Below are 22,046 nucleotides of genomic sequence, written 5' to 3'. Positions count from 1 at the left end.
AGCTCTGTTGATTTGGAGTAGCTTATTCATCCTGCATGGATCTACCAGTTGCAAAACGTGACATCTTTTGTACTTGCAATATTATTTTGATCTGCCTACAGGACAATAGACCCTACAAATATCCCGGATGAAGATTCCGGGAGCGGAGGGTTACTAGGGCCTGCCGAGGGAGTTCCTGATACCCTGTACCTGCTCATAAAATGCCACTTATATCTCGAAAGCTATGGGTCTGCTTACCGGGCGACGTACTCCGACTGAGACCTACAAGCGGGGGCAAAGCCCACCATGAAAGTGAAAAAAAGCTTTATGACTGTGCAGACTGGGCCAAAGTCGGCGTGCGGATAACGCAAGAAATGAGTCCACAAAAGAATGATTGTATATTATGGGGCCTGGTGAAAAAGAATCCGTGCAGAGCTGCGATCCTACAATGCCAGCCCGCTTAGCTCCATTCCCTGTCTGTAGCTTGACACAGGGGATGTTTATAACTTCAGATGATAACAATGTCACGGTCGAGCACAGCAGGAATTCTATAGCTCTTGTGCTGAAGCTATCTGTCAATCCACAAAATTTCAAGAATCGTAAGAAATGAAGATCGGTACAGTAAGATCGATCAGGCGGGAGAACAAGGGACTATATTGTGAGATGAGGCTGTACAGATCACTACATACAACGCTGTATCATAGCCTGTATCAGCCTGACCTCTTTTAGATAGGTCCGATATACTCACTATGATATTTTGAGGTAGATACGAAAACTCGAATGAACATGACCAATTCTGTGGTTGGGCTGGTTGATAAACAGGGTTGCAATGTGGCTTGTTGTGATATGAGGCCGATGCAAATCAGAAAGCAAGCCGCACCATCGGAATTAGCTCCGAGATGTCTATACAGACAATCAATTTGATTTACAATCAACTTGGCTCCATATTGTATATATAGCCTCATATTTCCCTCGAGAACTAATAAGACGACTCATACCCCCTAAACAACAGAAATCTATTCTATTTAGTCAAATTGCTCATCCGAGCAGTCTTCTCCACGTAGCAGACTAAAGGTTTTGGTGCATTCGAGTCATTCACGGCACCGATTGGCCCATCATTTCTTGGCATATATCATTAGTATCCATAGCATCCAACGACAGCATGTATATCGAAGACCACAGGCTGCCGGGAGTCCGGGTGAGTCTCAATATGAGCCACTATTTCACCCCGCAGGGCTGCTACCATTGGGTCGAGGATGGCACGAAAATATTGGGTTTGATGTCCCGTTCATTGCCTCTATCGAAATCAAGTACGCAGTCTCGCCAATGTCATGACTATTGATAGGTAATTCGAATTGTGTCTCCAGTATGTGAATTTGCTTGGCAACATGAGAAATTTATGGCGATCAAAGTTTAACTTAACGTCGTCTTGTTCTCATCATTATTGATTGTTTGGGGTTTGGAGCCCAAGCCTGAGTGTGAGACTTGAAAGTGTGAGAAATGATTTGCTTGGAGTAGGATAACAAACCCAAAATGGCAGGATTACCTTTAATACTAGAACCGCCGTATGGGTGCTAACAGCGGTGCCTGAAAGCCAAATAAGAAGAAATAATGAAATGCAAACAGCTTAGATCTATTTTGTTTCCCGTAGTCGGTCATGCAATGCCGAGCTCCCAGAGTCTTCCTATACAGGTATATCCAGAGGGACGTCACACCCACTTTCTTTTTAGTCTGTGTCCTTTCTGCTCACATAAATGTATGCCTGAGAAGGATTTTGCCTTCCCATCTTCGGGGTATAACAGGACCCCTTATCTGCGGATAGCGTAAAGTTGTTTCGAGCTAACGCCATGATGCGTAGGTGTGTAAAGTTGATGATGGAACATGTCTGCGTACATTTCTTCATAGTAACTCGTCGAATATTCTGTATCATAGAAATATTATATAAATATTGAAGAGCTAGTGAAAATGCACGGGCACTACCCATTAAAAGATATTGTCAGGATGGGGAAAGCTCGTTGCTTATTGCCCCCACCATGTAGCTAGCTAACCATGTTTTCGGGCCCTTGACAATCTGGATAGCGACTCATACTCCAAGAAGAAGTTGCCATCAATGGAACACAATCCTTAAGGTTTCGATTTACGCCACGTGATCCTGACTCTCTTGCCCCATATTCAACGAAATGAGTCACAGGCGGTGGCATGACATCATGCCGGGTAAAGTATTATGTGAGAAAGCGCCTTTCTATAAACAAAGCAATATGCCACTCGTAAGTAATCCCTTCCCTACAACTCTTTCTGCAACATGCCAGGCGAAAATGAAGCGTACACAGATTTTAAAGTAAGCTTTCTAACAAATTTGTGAGTTACAGGCTTCAGTTAATTATCGAAGCCACCCTTCGACAGAAACGCCCTGGCAGTTCGGCGCTACGGCGTTGTTCCTCTCCGAGAGAAGCTATTTTCCGAAGGATCAAAGGTTGAGTTCGGAGTCTAAACAGCTTTCGTGAGTTGGAAGACTAATATTTCGCAGCACCGTACCTACTTTGACTCTGCCGAATTTGTTCTAAAATCCGCACATAACCCATCCGAGATCTCCGAAAAGAACACTGGAACCGAGCGCCCGCAACACGCTAGCATCTCTCAGCCATTTTGCGCCGTGCCTGGCACCAGTAATGTCTGTAAGACCGCGAATAATGGATTTCAGAATACCAGTCACGAATATCAGAATTACCAGAGTCCTCTCCATGAAAACGAGGAGGCCGACTGCAAAAAGACGAATTAGGGTTGGCTGTAAAATGGTAACTGATTTAACATCTGAGAAATAAGATCTAAATCCCAACTCGAGCGAGATACCATAGGAATGGAAATGTTGAGATACGAACGTCAAAAGATCTTTCGTAGAGAGACAAACTCTAGATGTAAAATCATAATAACAAAATAAAGGAGTAATCAGTACTCAAGGCCCACATCCACGTCCGTGCCGAGAGTATCACTGGCGATCTCTTCATAATCCTTTTCCAGAGCAGCCAAGTCCTCGCGAGCCTCGGAGAACTCTCCTTCCTCCATGCCCTCACCTACGTACCAGTGGACAAAAGCACGTTTGGAAAACATGAGGTCAAATTTGTAGTCAAGGCGATGCCATGCCGCGGCGATGGCGGTGGAGTTGGAGAGCATGGTAACCGACCGGTCGACAGAAGCAAGCTCGCTCTCAGGGACGTTCATGGGCTTTTGGTTGTTAATCCCCAGTTTGAAACCGGTTGGACACCACTCAACCAAGTTGAAAGAGGCTTTGGCCTTAATGTGAGCCATAGCCTGGGTACAATCGTGAGGCACAACATCACCTCGGTACAGAAGGGCAACAGCCATGTACTTGCCATTCTGTGGATCGCAAACAACCATGTGGTTTTTAGATTCCAAGCCTGTCAAGTAGTTAGTACGAAGCATAGTTGAATTAAATGGAGAGGAAGCACATGCACTGTAAGGTTAAGTCTTTGACCTTGAAGCTCTCGTGGCCACTGTTGGTGCTAGATATGACAGGAGCATACGAAATGAGGGGGTATTGAATTCGCGGAAACGGCACAAGATTTGTCTGAAACTCATTTAAGTCGATATTCAAGGCACCATTGAAGCGCAAGCTGGAAGTAACAGAGCTAACAACTTGGGCCACAACACGGTTGAGATGGTCATACCCAGGGCGAGGAATGTCGAGGTTGCGCTTACAGATATCGTACACAGCTTCATTGTCAACGAGGAATGTGCAATCAGAGTTCTCAATAGTATCGTGTGCGGAGAGGACGGCATTGTAGGGTTCCACCACTGCAGTTGCCACACGCGGGGACGGGTAGACGACAAATTCCAGTTTGGTCTTCTTAGAATACTCCGTAGAAAGATGCTCGAGCAAGAGTGCACCGAGACCGGAACCTGTTCCGCCGCCAAAGGAATGGAAGAGTAGAAATCCCTGAAGAGAGGCGCAATTATCTGGAAGAAAATTAGTCTACATATCGTAGCCAAAGAGGGAGGACTCATATACACACCAGCTACGCGGCGAATCCGGTCGACAACGCCCCCCCATGAGCAATTTACCAACAGTGTAATGGCCTCGAGCATCTAGAATACATTAGTTTGTTTGGCATGCGTCTTCAAGATCTCTGGGGGTTGTACAATTATTAGCGGCATCTTCCTTTCCGCTTATCAGCTGATCAGGGTGGAACAGATGGCGATAGGTACCAGTGCGTATCTCGTCGATAGGCTATAGCACCACCAATTTATCAGTCAAAATTTCATGTCAACTTCGTTGCCACTCTTTACGCACCGAAGGGTCAAGGTCGATAAAGATGGAGCGTGGGACGTATTTGCCATTGGCTGTCTCAGTGAAAAATGTCTCATACGAGCCGCTCTGGTCAAGTTCTTTGACATAATCAGGATTGATATGACCATCGGCCAGAAGATTATGCTCGAGCAGATAACTACCTCATCAATCAATAGTGAGTCATTGCAGAATGAATTGCAAGAGAATCAAGACTTACAGCTCCCAGGCAGCATTGCCCAGTTGGGTACCAGCCTGGCCTATGTGAAGATGACAGATCTAATGAGTCAGTATATGGGTTTCCATTATTTCCTGTAGGGGTTTGTGTGGCCTTAGATACAATAATGGTATTGAGAGCCACACCGGAATTTTGGGCTGTCCGTATTTTGCGGTTCAAGGCTGGAAAAGAAACAGAAGAGGGCAACACCAATTACATGGAGAACCCTGAGCAGCAATAGGTTGGCACGTACTTCGCCGCGCATTCTGTATGGTCAAAATCCAAAAGGCTGTCGCGTAAAGGCAGGCAGATGTGAAATGGAAGGGAGTGGACTTTTTGGGAAACTGAAGTCCAAAATAGGTTAAAGGAAGTAGTTTTATTGGGGTTGCCTCACAATGCCTGTAGCCTCACGTGATGACTACACCGACAATACGGAGGGCCTCTTCCTCCTACAACTGCCTCACGAAGTCAGTTGCTTGCCTCTGCGGTTAGCTCGTCATCTCTCACGCAGTCAAGTCTCGATTTTGTGTTTCACGTCCTTCTCTACGGCAACAGCACCGATAAGCCTTGAGTATATCGCTCCCCACCATGACGTTCAGTCAGTCTAGCAGTGTCACTCCTGCCCCGCTCGACTCCGCTTGGCCGCCGGCCCACATTTGGGAAACCATGGGTGCGACAGACCGTGCCAGCTGGTTAGGACAGATACAGAGAGACAGGGCCAGGCGCCTTGAATTGGATGTAGCGGAGACCGATCTCCGCCGTAGAAGGCCTCGTGCGGACCTGCAAGATGACGATAATCTCGAAGAAAACCGTGAGCCACCCCCCCGAGGTCAAACCACTCATCGACATATTTCCGGGTGTCTCCGCCGCCCTTCTTCTTCGCGTCTTCGAGAGAAAGTTGAAGGCGACTGAACTCATACGCTTCAAAGAGAAGTCAGTCACCGAGCTAGATCAGGAGGACAGAGTCTTCAAGATGACCGAGTCAGGGGGTACAGTAGGCTTTAAGAAGGCCGCAGCATCGCTTAAGGACTGGGGCTCCAACCCTCAAATATGGACGACTTGCTTTCTTGCCTATTTGGCCGTTGTAGGATATCTCTTCGGCGAGAAACATCCTAAGGCAGTTCCCAACCTACTCATGTTTATGAGGCAGATCCTGGACTTCGCTCAGACTTATCAGTGGTCGGAGGCAGTTCTCCCACTTGCCCTTAATTTTCACCAATATATCCTGGATAAAGGAGAGCTATCGACGGACAACTACCTGGTCACAGGCCCATTTCGCGAAAAATACCTCCGCCACGATCTCACCCTACCTGCGAAGTCACCAACAAACCCTCCAACCCGGCCTCGTCAGACTAGGAATACCAGATCTTCGAATAATGAGTCAGAGATTTGCGACAAGTTCAATACGACAGGTTGCTCCTGGGAAGGCTGCAAGAGACGTCACGACTGCACGGCATGCGGCCTGAGCGAGCATGGCGCCTCCTCCTGCCGCAAGAAGAAATAGCAAGTGACAGCTCTAGAGAATTACACTGGTCAAACCGACAGCGTTGTTCTGGATCCCTTATCCCTAAGCCTCATACCGCGCGGACAACCACCTAGACCAAACACTGCTGTTCAATACCCCGTTTTCAACCCAAAGCTCCCAAGGTTACAGTCCTCTCCGTCACCACTATATGCGAAAGGCTGGAGCAATCTTCTACACTACTATCCAGGTGATCTCGGGCCCACTATCGCTGGCGTTCTGACCTACGGTGCCCAGGTCGGCTACAGGGGCAAGAACCAGGTTCGATGTTCCTCCAACCATCACATACACAAACCCGGCATGATCACGGCCAAACTAGCGGAGGATCTCAGTCTCGGTCGTATTAGAGTAGCCTCTGGGCCCTCTTTCGTTTCACCGCTTGGGTTAGTTTCTAAGCACGACGGGGGCTGGCGCCGCATCCATGATCTATCTTGGCCCCCTGGACAAGGCCTTAACCAGAGCATACCGGACTCCTGGTCAGCCATTGAATATATGACAATCGACAATATCTACGAGCAAGTCGTACAAGCTAGCCCAGGTTGCACAATCATCAAGAGGGATATCAAGGACGCCTTCCGAATAGTCCCTGTTGCCGAGGATAACCAGCATCTCCTTGCCTTTAAGTGGAACAATTCTACCTATGTCGAATGCTGTCTCCCTTTTGGCCTCGCAACGGCCCCATTTCTCTTCAATCTTTTCGCCGAGGCACTCCATTGGATACTCCAATGCCTCCTCCCTGCATTCCATATCAATCATTACCTAGACGACTTCATCGCAATTACTCAGTCTCCCTCAGTGTCCGACCCTACGGGTCCTTTTGATGAGGTTTACAGCAGAGTCACCGACTACCTGCGTATCCCTCGCAACCCCAAAAAGGACCAGCAAGGGACTTGTGTTACAGTCCTAGGTATCCAGATCGACTCTATTGCAATGGAAGCTCGCCTGCCGCCAGAAAAGTTGTGCCGCGCCACATTGGACGCCGCAGCTTCCCTGAACGCAGCGAGTCTCTCCCTCAAGCAAACAGAGCGCCTCACAGGCCTACTAGCCTTCTGTTCAAGAGTTGTCCGGCTTGGAAGAACAAGGCTACAGTCCCTATACACCTTCCAAGCCGCTTTCCCACATGGGAGTAGTGCGCGCCGCCGTATGCCTTACGAGGTACGTGACGATTTGGAATGGTGGAGGGACTCCTTGTCTCTCTTCAACGGCGTACTCCTAATTGACCCCTGCCGCCGCACCATCACGCATCTCTACACAGATGCCTCCAGTACAGGCCAGGGACTCTTCTTCTTCTCATCCAAGTCTACATTAGACTGCTGGCGGGCCCATTGTCACCAGCTTCATCCAAGCAATGCTGCCACATTGGCCCTTGCTCAAGACGCACATGCGCACATCAATACCAACGAAGTAGATGCTATTCTACAAGGCTTCCTACTCTTCAGCCACCATTGGCTCCATCATACTCTCGTTATCCACACGGATAGCTCCACAGCGCACACGGGATTAAAGAAAGGCTTCCTTCATGGTCCGCCCAACGCACCTCTGAAGAGCCTGCTTATCCTAGCGGCGGCGAGAGACATCCACATTGTGCCACACTGGCTGCCCTCCGGGGAAAATACATTAGCAGACGCGCTCTCACGTAACAACCTTGAAGACATTGCTAACATTTGTCCCCATTGGCAGGACCTCTCGGTATTGAACCGCCCGCGTGGTTCTCTTCACGAGCTCCTCAGCTCAATGCCGGCCACCTAAAACTGCTTTGGAACGGACTCAGCGCCAACACACGTTCCGTTTACCTCTCCGTTCAGCGCAGTTACGAAAAGCACTGCGCGTTACATAATTTATCCGCTTGGCCAGTTTCAAGACACTCATTGACCTCATGGATCAGCTCACGACTCCTTGGTAACGCCAGCCAAAAGGCCGTCAAGCCTGACACCGCACTCGCCGACCTAGCCGCTCTCCGAGCCTACCATATCGATAACTTCCTTGACGATAAACTCTTCGATAACAAGCATTTTCGACGTCTCATAGACGGCGCTAGAAGACTGAACCCCATCACAAAAGTACGGGTCAGAAAACCGATTTCGCGTGACACTATTACGAAACTATCCGCGGGCCTCGCCGCACTCCCGTTACGGCCTTTGGAGATGACTACGAACCTTCTAGACGACTTGAACTTCGCAACCGCATGCCGGGTAGCATTTGCTGGGTTCCTTCGCCTCGGAGAATTTACCTACAAGACTGAAGACCTCAGCACACGTTCTATCTTCTCAGCCACAAAGTTAACGCGCTCCGACGTCAGATTCTCGTCCTCGTTAGACCACGCACAACTCACACTCAAGCGCAGTAAGACGGACCGACGCCACGAAGGGGTGCAAATTATTCTTGCAAGGACGGGAGACGGCGCATGCCCAGTTGATGCCCTTCAGAAGCTGCTACTTCTCGACCCTAGAGGGCCCGACGCCCCATTGTTCTCCTTCTACAGAAGACCATTCAGTCGCAACAGCTTTCTCTCGACCTTATCTACTAAGCTAAGAGCACTTGGGATACAGGCAGACGGCTACTCGGGGCACAGCTTTCGGAAGGGGGCAGCTCAGCATGCACATGATAGTGGGATACTCGACGATCAGATTCAGATGCTGGGGAGATGGACCTCAGAGGCATTCAGGGTGTATTTTACGACGAACGCGTCCGTTCTGTACAAGCTCAATCACCAGTTCCAGACAAGCTCGCCGGCTCCGCTGTCTCTGGTAGTTCCACCACCGTCCCCTCCACCATCCTAGTTTGGCCCGGGTCATTTGGGCCCTATCTGACGCTACGGTGTACCACCGCAGCGACAGGTGACCCGTTATGGCCAAACCACACTCTTCTTGCTCCTCTTGACTGCGTGAGGTCACCAATAAAGGAAGTAGTTTTATTGGGGTTGCCTCACAATGCCTGTAGCCTCACGTGATGACTACACCGACAATACGGAGGGCCTCTTCCTCCTACAACTGCCTCACGAAGTCAGTTGCTTGCCTCTGCGGTTAGCTCGTCATCTCTCACGCAGTCAAGTCTCGATTTTGTCCCTCCCGCCTTCCCTCTGTATATAGAATCCACTACAATACACAATACAGACATATTGCCTCCCTACGAGGGAGCGCGAACGGGCCCTATCTGACGCTACGGTGTACCACCGCAGCGACAGGTGACCCGTTATGGCCAAACCACACTCTTCTTGCTCCTCTTGACTGCGTGAGGTCACCAATAAAGTGGGTCCAATTTGTTATATTTCTCTCCCTTTCAGGTTTAGCGCTAAGGCGTAGTCAGCTGCTGTTGGAGCACGTGTATTTATGGTATTGTACTGTCATCCTGATAACGCACTACTCATGCATTAAGTTCATATCGATATATAAGATATCCATATACGCTAGTACTGAGTGAACCAATTGTCGTGATTTCTTGATTGATTGAACTTATCTTGAAAACTGCTGTTGAAGTCTCTCTAGATCTCAGGGGCTAAGGTTTTTCTGAAATGTGAGTATTCCCGAGTTTATCCAGTACATATACCACAGGTGGCCGCTGAATTATCCAATCTCTGGTGGTAAAGTACCACCCTCAGAAAGGACATGATGAACCCACCAGAGTAAGACCATGTCCCGCTTTAGGTAGCCGCATGTTGACTTGACCTCCCTCGTATATTACTGGCCCTTCTCTGATTTAGAATGGGGACGAGCTGCGGTCGCCCGGTGAGAAGAAGCAAAGAATGATCAGCTGGATGTTCGGGTCGATGTACGTTCGCGAATCGGAAGTCGTGAAAAGGAGAGTGGGGCTAATTTCTTTGTTTGCTATCCTGTCACACAGCGCTAGTACAGGCCACTGACTTGTGAACCGGCTGAGACTGATTCCGCCACCCGACAAACTTCTTTGTTTGACAAACATTCCAGCAACAAATGAAGAGACCCTATCATCGAAAGGGGAAAAACATAAAAAGCCGGCAAAGTTTTCTGATACTCAGTCAGCCTTATTCACTCTTCTCTCTGTTCTCAACTCATAACACATCTAATAAATGTTCAGAAATGCCAGAAAAGAAGCCTCTTCGCCCACTACTTCCTGCACAGGAGCTCATATGCAATGGCTCTAGAAAGGATTCACTGCACGAAAAAAAGTCAAAGGTTTCTCTCGCGTGCATGAAGTGCCGAAAAAGGCGGATCAAGGTTAGAACGCGACCATATCTTACGCAACCATGGAGCTAAAAGGTTTCAGTGTTCTGGAGAGATGCCTTGTACAGAGTGTATATTAAAGGATCATGTATGTGTCATTGATCCACGGACCGATCGTCGACGCCGAAGCCATCTTCTCGAGTTATCCCAACTTCATCGAGCCTTTGAAAGCACTTTGGCTCAATTACGACATGAAAACCTCGATGAAGTTAGATCATTTATATTGGCAATACGCAGCTTCAAAACGGACCCTGAAGCAATAAACTATCTCACCCGAAGAGATACATAGAGCTTGGCTTTCATAATTACTTTGAACCCATTGTTTTGCCAGTGAATGGATGGATGTACTGGGCTAAGCAGTCGAGTGCAGAGCATGTACAGTAAAATAGAAGGCTTGTTGTATATTTAAAACACTTCTGTGACGTACCGCTCAATAAATTACTCGCACCAAGGCCGTGGAGGTCAGGCCAGAAAAGAGTTTCTCAGTGTACAGTATCTTGGCCAGGGCGATTTCAAGAATCACTGTACTATGAGATTTTCCATCGTACCGAGGTAGTGAATGTACATGAGAATATTAACAGCGCTGCAGATAGATATCCAGTATACCCGCCATATTCCGCTTACCCCTCCTCCGCTTCGACGGGCCCAACAACATAGGTCGCTCGAAATTTTATTACGGAGACGCAACGGGTTCGAGGACACGGCGTTCTATGCGAACCGGAGGTAAAAAATGTCCTTTATACCGAAATCGATGCCAGTTGTAGTAAAACGAACTGGTCATGATATCAAATGTAGGCTAGTTGATGGATGGTACGGTGTCATGTTGAGCTTCGATGACGGCGACCGATTTGAGAGAAAAGATGCGGTTCGCGCAATTTCCGGCCAGAACTTAGACGGCAACCTGGCATGTGCTAGCGTAGGGCCGATGCGGTCATAGATTGTCTTATGAGCTCTTTCGGCAACTCCATTCTGCTGGTGTTGATCCACTCCTGTCACTTCAGCTTGAATTGCGCGCGAGAACAACATGAACTTCATCTCTTCTCCCACTTGTTCAGATATTCGGTCGAGACGTAGTCGCCTGCATTTCGCTCGGGGCGTTCATTGTGGTCGAGGAAGAACTGCAGTGATTCTATGACGAACTATTGTCTTCGTGGTATAGGGATAATCTCGATCCAGCCCGTGAAGTCGTCAACAATGGTGAGCCAGTAACGACTGCCGTCAAGGCCCTCGTCAAATGGCCCAGCGACGTCAATATGGAGGAGCTCCACTACATATTCTCCTCTCCTGCTACTTCCTGATCTGCGGTGGGGGTTTTCGATCATTCGCCCCTGCAGACACGGATTGCATGGATGACGTGGCTCCATATCCCGGACACCGTGAGCCTGCTGTTTGAGTCGCCGAATGTTTGCATCACCCATATGAGCAAGCCGGTTGTGCCACAGCGTCATTTGTGGGCTAACATGGTAATAGGGGAAAGTCAGACTTGCCCACAGATCGAGTGCGTAGACTCCATGATATTCGCTGGCAGTAAACAGATTCTTTCCACTTGACTTGTTGCAAAGGATAGCATCCCGGCCTGAGAATTCGACTTTTGCCCCTCGTTTGAGAAGCTGGAGCACCGATATGAGATTGGCGTGTGCAGATGGAACATAGAGGACGTTATCAAGCACAAGCCATTTCTTTCTGCCGCGTACATTGCACAGGATATTCACTGTTCCCACTCCCGAGGGAGCCGTTGAGGCGTCAACGCCTCTTAGTGAGGGCCCATGGTACTTGGCCATTTGGACAAACCTCGAGGCACTATTGCAGACGTGCTGAGCGCATCCACTATCCACGATCCACGCGTCGCGGATAGAGAGGGTCTTTATCGCCATCATTATGGGGATATGGTCGAGCCGGGCGAGATTGCCTTCGATATCGTTTCCAAATGCTTCGTTGACATCTTTCTCGGAGACCTTCATAGCCATGAACGTTGGTTTCTTCGGATCCTTTGGGCCACCCGCATCGTCATCCTCGTCATCCGTTGAGGGCCGCCTCTTTGACTGTTTCCGTGCGCCCGTGTGCATTCTGCCTGGCTTTGGCTTCGGTCCGTCTCCGTCTTTCTTGTGGGCCTTCAGTTTCGGATTCTTGGTGAAGCATTCGGAGTCAACGTGATAAGGTTTTCGGCAGAAGGAGCAATATGGGACATTATCGATCTCGATTCGACAAGTAGTTCCGTCCGACGACGGGATGAGCTTCTTGTCACCTGGCCCACGGACTAGGGCAAGAGCAGGAAGTGCTTGCGTCTCTGCTGTTTGTTTGCCCAATTGCCCCTTCCGATGCTCTTCCTCAATTGCCTTATTCTCGATATAGTCGAATGTGGGCGCCGCTTTAGTGACGTTCCCATCTGCGTCCCTTTCGTTGACAAGGTCCATTTGTCGGAAGATATGATCGCGGAAGCTCTCATACTCAGGACCGAGTGCATGCACGAAGAAAAATGTTCGCTCAATTTCGGAGGTTACGCAATCAGGGTCAAGGAGGAGTTTTTCAGCATGAATCTTCCTCATCTCTGCACCGAGCGCTTGGGTGCTCCCACACTTGTCTCTTGTAAGAGCCATGTATCGTCGTTGGAGGCTAACATACGTACCAGAGCCTTCCGGTTTGAAGTTGTCCTGGATTGCCTTAAGCAGTACTTGAACTCGAGGAATCTCAAAGGCATTGATCCTTTGCGCCGCATTGTGTGTCAGCTTTGCCGTGATCATCGCAGAATAGAACTTTTGGCGGCGAATCCATTGCCGTGCTTCTTCTTCTTCTATTGGTGGAGTCGCTCCATCGTCGGCAACCACAGATATCCGAATGAACTCATTGACCTTCTGATTCCACCTAAACCAGTCGCTGGCATTATCTAATGTTGGAATTCCGTTATAGAACGTATTGATTCCGAATTGCTCGAACTTTGCGATTTCAGTCATGTCGGCAGAGGATGCTCCTCAGAGTCGAAGAATTCAGAGCCAGATATGTCGTTCGGCCGATCAGAGATAACCGAGTCACTATTTGATGACTGAGGAGAGCGCACCTCCAAACCGAAGAGTTCAAGGCTTGACGCGGCACTAGGAAGGCTTGAGGCAATAGAAACGCTCCGATCTGATGAACTTGGCGTAGGCGTTCGAGATGGAGGAATATAACCGTTGTCTGAGAGCCCTTGTAGATCGAGAGAGTACTTATACGATCTGAAGAAGTGTGGGAAATGGCGTCGGTCAACTAGATATTGCGGCTTCCTTGGAGGGAAAGTTGAGGGTCTGTTCGGCCGAAGTTCGTAACGACTCGAAACGCTGTTAATGGAAATAAATTGCTCGCATCCACCCGCAGGGCTTGGTGGGGTCAAGGCCAAAGTCTCAAGGTTATTTTCTGACCGAGTGAGAGTGCCAGAGACGGGGCAGTTAGAGCGACTTGTCCCCTGCTCGATACTGAATGACGCGGATTGCGTTTCGACGGCTGTTGGGAAGCCTTCCGCACAGCTGCAAGGTGCAACTGGTATAATGGTCCTCGATGCTCGGCGATTGCGGTCCTCAATAGACAGGTTCCAGTAAGCTCCTCGGAGTGCGCTGGAAGAAAGTGTTGGGAAGTATGACGCTTGGATTTGTTTGAAGCCCTAGTGGCAAGTGTATCGAAGGTACGAGAGGATGTTTAGCTCCTCGTCCGTCCAAGAATGTCTCTTTTGTAGTGTTTTTCGCATTTTTCCTTCCGAAATGGCCTTATGCTGATGGCTCCAAGCAGATAGATACCGAGCTTGCTGCAAATGGTGACATGTCCAAGCAGTAGGTAACGTTTGTGGTACCTCGTGTCAGTTCCATAGTGTAACCGTAGCAATCATGGCACACTGTCTATGCCTATTTGGCGGAGAAATCCCCAAGGCTTGCTGCAAACGGCGACATGTCCCGGCTATGGAGGCAACCTTGCGATACTGCGTGTCCTTATGACAGTGTGTCACAGCAGCAATGATAGCATGCTGTCTGTAGCTCTCCAGTGAAAAGAATTTCATCGAAATTATTGCTTCGAAAGGGGGTTGAGCAATATGACTTCGTATTTTTCATCAAGTTACTGAGAATATATGATCAGTTTCTGAAGTTCATGGAGTTGGTCTCTTGAGAGAGAAACTTAGCTGTAATTGTAGGCAAGGGATTTTGGTATTTAGATGCCTGCGTGCCCAAAGGTAAAGCCACCCGGGCTCATAACCTGTTGAGATAGGTAGTTATAATATTCTTGTTGAGGTTACTATCAAAAGTGGGAATCCCATCTATTCAAATGTCCATCGCTAGTCCCGCCATAAGCTTTGACCACCGCGATACTCAACAATGATAGTGAGGTGTGCAAAAGTTGATAAACAGTGCGAAACGATGATTTCTCCACTTAGGTTCCATATGGTAGTACATACCCCGGTCGGTCTTGTATGTGACATTCTCTCGGCTCGAGCATCGTAGCGTGCTTTTTGGCGATATTCTGTATCTGAGGTATCGCTTCATGTCAGCTTAATATCCACAATATATATCTCTAGACCAGTGCTATTATGTACATTATCAGCGGTAAAATCGGAACCACCACAGTGACAGCGATAGAGAACTTAATTCTTCTGAACAAATTTTAGTTATCACTTTGTGTCGGCCTGATCGAATGAAATATACTTGTGAAGCGGTAAACGCTGATCTTGCTGGATATGTGCCCGGAAGAACGGCGGATATGAGTATTTGGAAAATCGTGGCTATCATTAAGCAAAATTCGTGCGGTGGCACCTCTCCCTGTGTGGTCTAATGGAATTTACTGCATTGGCTTTTTAAGAACGGCCCGGTTTCGATTCCTGCGGGATACATTCAGATGACCTTCATCAGAAAGACAGCCCTTAATCAGAAAGGCGGATCAAAACCTATTTGATTTTCCGGGTGATTTCGTGTTTTCTAAGGTTGATTTTTACCTCTTGGCCACTTCGTGATTATAATGAACACACTTTCCTGTAGTCACTTGCGCATGCCGACCCAAGGCAGCATCCGGCGGCATTCGGACGTGTGCCACGGCGACGAGGCCGTGCACTGACGCGTCGCAGCATCTCGCGTCGGGCAAATGTGACTTGCCGAACTGACAGAAACATGACGGCTACTTTCGAAGACAGCAAATACGTCTTATCCACGAGTTATCACAAACCTACCTGGCATATTTTGAGTATTAATTGAGCAGCTGTTACCGTCGCGGCACCCGACTGGCCGCACTTTACGAGGCTGCTTTTGCTGATGAATTCATGGCGTTGTGATGACATAGAGGAGACAGCATACGATCTAGCACCGATTATCAGCAGCTGGTGCAAGGTGGTCGTTGCTGACGAGAACGTACTGACCAGCTTTGAATCGCCGTCTGCATTGGGACACAGCCAAAGCAATTTGCTGTAGGATACATTCGATCTAGCACCGGTTATCAGCAGCTGGCGCAAGGTGGTCGTTCGCAAATTACCTTGCTCGCGGCCTATACAAGTTCCCTAATACAAGCCGCGAAGAGCACCCCGACCGGACTCATGGGAACGGCCGGACCAAGGGCTGTGTTCCATTGCCTCTCCGTGTGAGTTTGATTTCTGATGACCCATGGTACAGACTTGCCGTCAATGTCGTCTAGTATCAGCAAAGGCCAGCCAAAGGTGTAGTGGGCTCAGCTCGATTACACGTGCATGAGGGCCAGGATCCCTCCGCATCGCTGGAAATGGATGATGGCATTACATGCCAATGCATAGCTGTTTCGTCTTTGCTGTTCCGGTAACAGATAATACTCAATCATGTCAGGACAAAGTCCCGTTGAAGGAGAGAATCGTGGTGGTTTGTCCCGGGTAGAGTAGGAACTGACCTGAAACGATTGCTCTTGTGGCGAGAGATTTGGGGTAGATCGAGCGCTGCGGTCTGCCTCGTCACTTGCTCAGCTGCAACAAGGGCTTGACGAAGATATCCTTCAGACTGTGGCTAAAAGCTTGATTCATTACTGGTTGATGTTATTCTTGGAAAATCCGTGGTATTTCTCCGTGGTATTTCTCCGTGGTTGTCGATGCTACATTTCCCTTTGTTGTTGCCGAAGGCTGCGATCACTCAGTCGGCCTAGTATGGGACTTGGCCATGCCTGTCAGGATACGAAAGATTTCTAATGTAGTGACAGTTAACATTTGATCGGACAGGAATCCGGAAAAGGTGATAGTAGGTTGGAACTCTACCATATGGCCAACTGGAGGGCATCGAGCCTTTATGAATTGGGCCCGCTAAACGCGCCAGGCGAAGTGGCTTTGTCAACCGCGTCTTCAGAAACAACAAAGACGCAAGCGTAGTTAGATTCGGTGGCTTGGCCAACCAGGCTGTGGAAGTTGAATTAGTTTCGAAGACGAGGGGAGCATAGCTCTGTCAGGTCGAGTGTAAGATTGAAGCTCGCCCTATGACGAAAAATAATCATCAGTGATCTTTGCTGAGGGACAGAGAGCCACGAACAGATAGCAATTGTGCGGAAATTGAGATGCAGTAGCGGGCATTGGGAATGGGCAGGGCCAAAGCACAAGCGTGACTTACAAGACATTGAGCGACTCGCGATAGAAAGTTCGCCATCCTATATAGAGGATCTTCAGCACCTGATATCTGCCTTGAGAATTGCTGCGGACTCTAAACTTACGTTGTCAGTTATTGCTGCCTGCTGCAGGGGACCTTATAAAGGATGGCATCTATTTATCATCAATCGTTAGTAGGTAGCTTGTGAAGGCAACTTGTAACTCACCTTGCTCGCAGTTTGGACCATTCCAGATCCTGAAAGGTTCGTTCAATGGGTTCTTCGAGGCATATCGGAGGTGGGCTGATATTTAGCATCTTCCGAGTTAGCATGACTCTAATTGGCTGGGCAGCTACACTTACTGTTCGACGACTTTATTATCAAGAAATGTTAGGCTATTGCGACATGAAAGGTCAGTCCATTCCATGACATGGTTTGGAGGTCAATCCAGACCAAAGAGTAGCCGCGGAGACGAATCACATTCGACATTCTTTCACCCAGGATCATAAAGGAGTGCTTGCGAATGACTGTTCTGCTGGCGAGGGACCGGGTATTTATAGCAATTCGGCTAGGCATTCAGTCTGCGTTAATGAGATAATCATTGTGAATTGTGAGGGCTCAAGCTCAAACTACTCTTCAATAATAAGTGGCTCAACATTTCATCACTGATTCAGAGCGGCTCTCAGAGGCACTGAATTTTGCGACGTGATCCGAAACATGAGAAACATCTTCTGGCTGTTCGCATCGTATAAACAGTCATGAGAATGTCACAGAGCAGAATCGATGACAGTTATCAACATTCACCACCATCAGTCCGCCCTTTATTGCGACGGGCGAGGCGAGATCATGTCATTTCATTTCACTCACCGGCGATGAGCCCGTTAGTCACCGTAACAGCAAATCACTAAAGGCAGGCAGACCGCAGGGTTATTCGTTGCCTACTTCGCATGTCGGAGAAAGCTTATCACACCTACACAATATCAATACAAGCTATGGTACGGCACGGGACTGATTCGCACAGTACCATCTTACAACAGAGTTTCTTGTACAGAGAGCCAGTGATTAGTTCGATTACGTTTTTGAAGAACAAATCTCTGCGGTCAGCCGCGTCTTTGCCAAGGCATTACCCACATCAATCTCCTGGGAACGAAGCGGATGCGGGTGGGTACTACTACTCGGAATATAAGCTAATTAGTGCCATCAATGGCCCACATGCTCCCAAGTCGTCTTGATTATTGGTTAATAATTGGCCGTGGCTCCCAGGAGTCTGTGGATCGTAAATATTGATGCGACCATTGGATACCACCAATAGAGCAGAGGAATAATGAGCCAATAGGTGCTATAATTAATCGAAATTCTCCACAAAGCCTCCGTAGCAATGATTGGTCCAAATTTGGCTATGAGCTCCTGGGAGCCTGAGCCTAAAACCATTCCACCTACCGTAATTGGATAGCCCGTCAGCAATACCTACATCGACTTCCCGGGACCTAAGTGGATTTGTGAAACTGGATTCCTCTGCAAAGAGATAGAAGCCCGCTAGAGCCATGAATGCCTACAGACGCATAAGGCTTGAATAAAATAATGGTTAATATCTCACCCTGGCTTTCGGGGGCCTGTGATCATCAATACTAATGCTATTATTGGATGCTATGGATACTAATGATATATGCTAAGAAATAATGGGCCAATCGGTGCCGTGAATGACTCGAATGCTCTAACACCTTTAGTCTGCCACGTGGAGAAGACTGCTCAGAATAGCAATCTGACTCAATAGAATGGACTTCTGTCTTTTAGAGGTATGAATCGTGTTACTAGTTTTGAGGGAAATATGAGGCTATGTATACAACATGGAGCCGAGCTGATTGTAAATCAACTTGATTTTCTGTAGAGACATCTTGGAGCTAATTCCGATGCCGCAGCTTGCTTCCTGATCTGTACAGTCTCATCTTGTACAGCATCCTTGTTCTCCCGCTTGATCTTACTGTACTGTATATTGGCGAATGACAGCGTGTCGTCTAACTACCAAATTTAGAGCATACAGAAGCGCGTTCCGTAGCACAGACGGGGAATAGGAAAGGTAAGCTATTCTCTCTTTATCAGATTAATATTAGCTGACTAAAATTTTGGTCGAATAAATTACTCAAAGCGAGATCATACAAAAATGTTTACAGTACCATTTCCAGGCAGTCATCGAGAGGAGTGCGGACGAAAGCATTTGAGGGCATTCACCGTGAAAGTTGTTGAAGCCGATCGTTGAAAGGCGTTGTTAGGGACAGACACTTCTGCTCGTCCACTTTTCCACCAAACCTGAAGATTACGACTAACCCTCACGAGGTAAGAATCAAACCTGGAGATAGTTACTGCTTCGCTGGTACCGCATATAGTTTTCCCTTCGCACAGCACGATTTGTTTTCTTCGATTATCTCAGGTCTTGGCAAGGCCCACTTGAAGATTTACCTAGAGCTTGAGTACTAATCTTTGGTTAAACCCTTGCCTGAATCTTGGCATACTGAATAACGCCCAAGTTTGGAGACTATGCAACAAACGCATTACACAAATTTTAGAGTTTTGATGGGGTGACCATTTAGCCAAGAATCATGTCTTACTCTGAGGTAATTGAGTGCAGAATTGGGGGCTAAAAGTGACACTAACCTCGCGCTGCCAACTGCATTGGGCAAGGACAAATCTTGGCGGGTATAGGGATCCTCTTTTTTTCAGCCCCCATGTTTCTATGTGACGAGTTAAGGGTCTCATTCCAGATATGCGTTATTTTGGGAAGTATCTTAGCACAACGATCCCAAAAACATGATAAACATGTGCAATGTCGTCCTTTGTGACAGCAGAAATTAAGTATAATGCGCTGGTGAATTCCACCTAAGCATACATTCACTCTACAGCCTGGGATGCACATTTGTAGCTTTGTTTTTCGTGCTATACAGCTGATGTTCCCGCATACGATATCGAGCTGCTCGGAGGCGCTATACGAGGCAACAAACCTGATAATGATTAGGGTGCTAAAAAGTAAAATGCTCCGCTTCTGGTGCGAGACGCTTTTCCGTTGGCCAAAGAACTAACTATAACTTCTTTACATACGTACCTTGGATTATTGTATCCTGACCCACTTACGGAGTACCCATCTGGAGAGTTACATTTCTTGCCTAAGTCAATTCCTTCGAGGGGGTCTAGGGGCCAAATTTCCGGTCATCCTTTCCTTTTGTAGCGCTCTTTCCGACCACCTACACAGACTCACTGTGGAGGAAAGATATAAATACTTCCGTCTGAACCCAACCTTTCCAAAAATATCAAGCATTCGCTATCCTCCGCACCTCCTCAATTATCTTTCATTATGCGTGTCTCGGCTACTCTTTTCTCTATCCTCTTCGCAGCCTCTTCTGCTGCTGCTCTGGGAGATTATGAGCTTAATCTGTATGAGGGCGCGCACTGCGATGGTCGATTGGACGTCTCCTTGATCACCAGTGACCCCCAGGGTTGTACGAACCAAAACAGTGACATCCTTTCTTTCAATGGAAAGGGTGGTGGCTGGAATATCTACGTCTATGATCGCCTTGACTGCCAGGGCGACTCTTATGGCATGCCCACAAATGGTGATTGTGTGATGGCCGCGCAGTTCATAAGCCACCCGACTTTCAAGTCCTTTAAGGTCAGTTCTATTAATACCATAGTTAACATAATTGTCAAACTAATGTCTAAGCTTATGTTAGGTTGTTGCTCCTTGAGAATTCTGTCACCAACTCTTGGTATCTTGCTCGGGATCTTGGAAGAGAGGTGGATTCATCAGTTGTTGCTCGAGGTGGTACTTTCAATTAGGAGGATATTCCAAGGAAACAATATAAATAGTTGGTGAGGGGCCCAGGTCAAATACTAGAACGAGGATAGCAGACGAAAATATACAATCGCTTTACTTTAAATTAAGTCTTCTTGTCTATGATGCCGCTGATATAATGTCGCAAAATCAAACCAGGCACAGTCAATTTGACTCATCCAATATAGGCTCTTTGAATTGGTATAAATCATACATTTATCTTAAGCGAGACTTCTTGTCTGAGATAGACACTAAATAATGGAGATATGGAGGCATTATGACATGATCCCAAATACTCAAGTGGAGGGTATGCGAAAGAATTGGGCTCTCAGGAGATTACGACCTATGATATTAGACATTCCACCTGTTACGAACTGCTGACTGTTGGCTTACAGCATGGAAGCAGACACGAAAATGAGTGAGTGGAACGATGGTGAGCTATCTAAACAAGGAAGGGGCCGCCGTCAACTCATCCTGAGTTTTGGATTTTTAGGGCCCTGCAATTATCTGCCAGGGAGTCAACGAGACCACTTCGACTGTTTTCAAAGACAACATGAAAGAAGCTACCAAGGCGTTCTCGCCAATCGGAAAGGTCGTATATGACTATCTTTTCTGGATCCACGGGCAGCGGATATGTATCCCAATGCAGGCTAGGACCTGATATCAGCTAGGTCTGATTGAAGCGGTGTCGTCCTAGTTGATTGGCCCGTGATGTATGCTTAAGGAGCAAACTGAGAGACACCCAGGGTGAGAGGCTTTTTCCACCTCAAAATTCCAGAAGCCTCGTTTATTGGGTGAAAAACTGGGGTAGTGGTCTATGCAAGTAGGCCTGCCGAAGCTACTTATGTCTCTTAGCCCCGGTGGTGAACTATGCCTCCAATGTCTGGATGCACGCATTCAAGAATAAGAACATCGGGCCGATCAATAGAGTGCAGAGGATAGGAGCGCAAGCGATTGTCGGGACATTCCTCACAGTTGCGACCAGCGTAGCGGAAGTGGAGGCTCACATCGCCACGGTGCAACACCGGCTCTGGAGACGAGCTGCGAAGATGTGGACAGACATGCACACTCTACCATCAACCAATCCCCTCCGCAGGAGTACTGCTCAGATCAAGAAATTCAGAAGATACCACCGTTCGCCATTGTATCAGGTCGCAGACGCGCTGAAAAGCATCACTATGGAAACACTGGAGACCATCAATCCATTTATATTGGCACCATGGGAGGAACGCGTGCGGAGCAATAGTCATGATGTACCGGAGACACAGACCGAAGCGGGCGGAGTTATGCGAATCGTGGTCAGCAGTTTGGCGCGGAATGAAATGGTAGGATTTGGCGTGGCGATTGAGAAGCAGCCACCTCGATATCGAAAATCGAGGCTCAAAATTTTCTCCGTCACACTGGGTGCCAGAACTGAGCAGAACCCATACTCTGCCGAATTGGCAGCAATGGCATACGCACTG

At 48.0% G+C, this 22,046-nt stretch overlaps 6 protein-coding genes across 6 annotated transcripts; 4 read left to right on the top strand and 2 right to left on the bottom strand.

Annotated features, from left to right (window-relative positions):
• Positions 1-2,281: 2,281 nt before the first annotated feature.
• N7481_010361 (uncharacterized protein) lies at positions 2,282-2,758 on the top strand (the record flags this gene model as incomplete). The annotated part of the gene is made up of 3 exons (XM_057269580.1): positions 2,282-2,317; positions 2,369-2,452; positions 2,507-2,758. 3 exons carry the CDS (start codon positions 2,282-2,284, stop codon positions 2,756-2,758), a joined length of 372 nt encoding a protein of 123 aa, XP_057120257.1.
• A 167-nt stretch (positions 2,759-2,925) lies between these two features.
• Positions 2,926-4,764, bottom strand: N7481_010360 (tubulin alpha chain; the record flags this gene model as incomplete). The annotated part of the gene is made up of 7 exons (XM_057269579.1): positions 2,926-3,451; positions 3,522-3,954; positions 4,009-4,083; positions 4,138-4,225; positions 4,289-4,442; positions 4,503-4,561; positions 4,753-4,764. 7 exons carry the CDS (start codon positions 4,762-4,764, stop codon positions 2,926-2,928), a joined length of 1,347 nt encoding a protein of 448 aa, XP_057120256.1.
• A 522-nt stretch (positions 4,765-5,286) lies between these two features.
• On the top strand, positions 5,287-6,003 carry N7481_010359 (uncharacterized protein; the record flags this gene model as incomplete). The annotated part of the gene is made up of 1 exon (XM_057269578.1): positions 5,287-6,003. The coding sequence occupies one exon, from the start codon at positions 5,287-5,289 to the stop codon at positions 6,001-6,003; it is 717 nt and encodes a 238-aa protein (XP_057120255.1).
• Positions 6,004-6,321: 318 nt separating this feature from the next.
• On the top strand, positions 6,322-8,548 carry N7481_010358 (uncharacterized protein; the record flags this gene model as incomplete). The annotated part of the gene is made up of 3 exons (XM_057269577.1): positions 6,322-7,657; positions 7,702-8,432; positions 8,504-8,548. 3 exons carry the CDS (start codon positions 6,322-6,324, stop codon positions 8,546-8,548), a joined length of 2,112 nt encoding a protein of 703 aa, XP_057120254.1.
• A 2,811-nt stretch (positions 8,549-11,359) lies between these two features.
• N7481_010357 (GAG-pre-integrase domain-containing protein) lies at positions 11,360-13,171 on the bottom strand (the record flags this gene model as incomplete). The annotated part of the gene is made up of 1 exon (XM_057269576.1): positions 11,360-13,171. The coding sequence occupies one exon, from the start codon at positions 13,169-13,171 to the stop codon at positions 11,360-11,362; it is 1,812 nt and encodes a 603-aa protein (XP_057120253.1).
• Positions 13,172-20,106: 6,935 nt separating this feature from the next.
• Positions 20,107-20,588, top strand: N7481_010356 (uncharacterized protein; the record flags this gene model as incomplete). Its single annotated transcript, XM_057269575.1, has 2 exons — positions 20,107-20,411; positions 20,483-20,588. 2 exons carry the CDS (start codon positions 20,107-20,109, stop codon positions 20,586-20,588), a joined length of 411 nt encoding a protein of 136 aa, XP_057120252.1.
• Between the last annotated feature and the right edge of the window lie 1,458 nt (positions 20,589-22,046).

This window comes from Penicillium waksmanii, assembly GCF_028829765.1.
Source record: "Penicillium waksmanii strain IBT 27052 chromosome Unknown utg000008l:1.0-5622682.0:1.0-5626561.0, whole genome shotgun sequence".
Classification (NCBI taxonomy): domain Eukaryota; kingdom Fungi; phylum Ascomycota; class Eurotiomycetes; order Eurotiales; family Aspergillaceae; genus Penicillium; species Penicillium waksmanii.
Note: the sequence above shows the minus strand (reverse complement) of the source record. Positions and strands in the feature narration are given on the sequence as shown.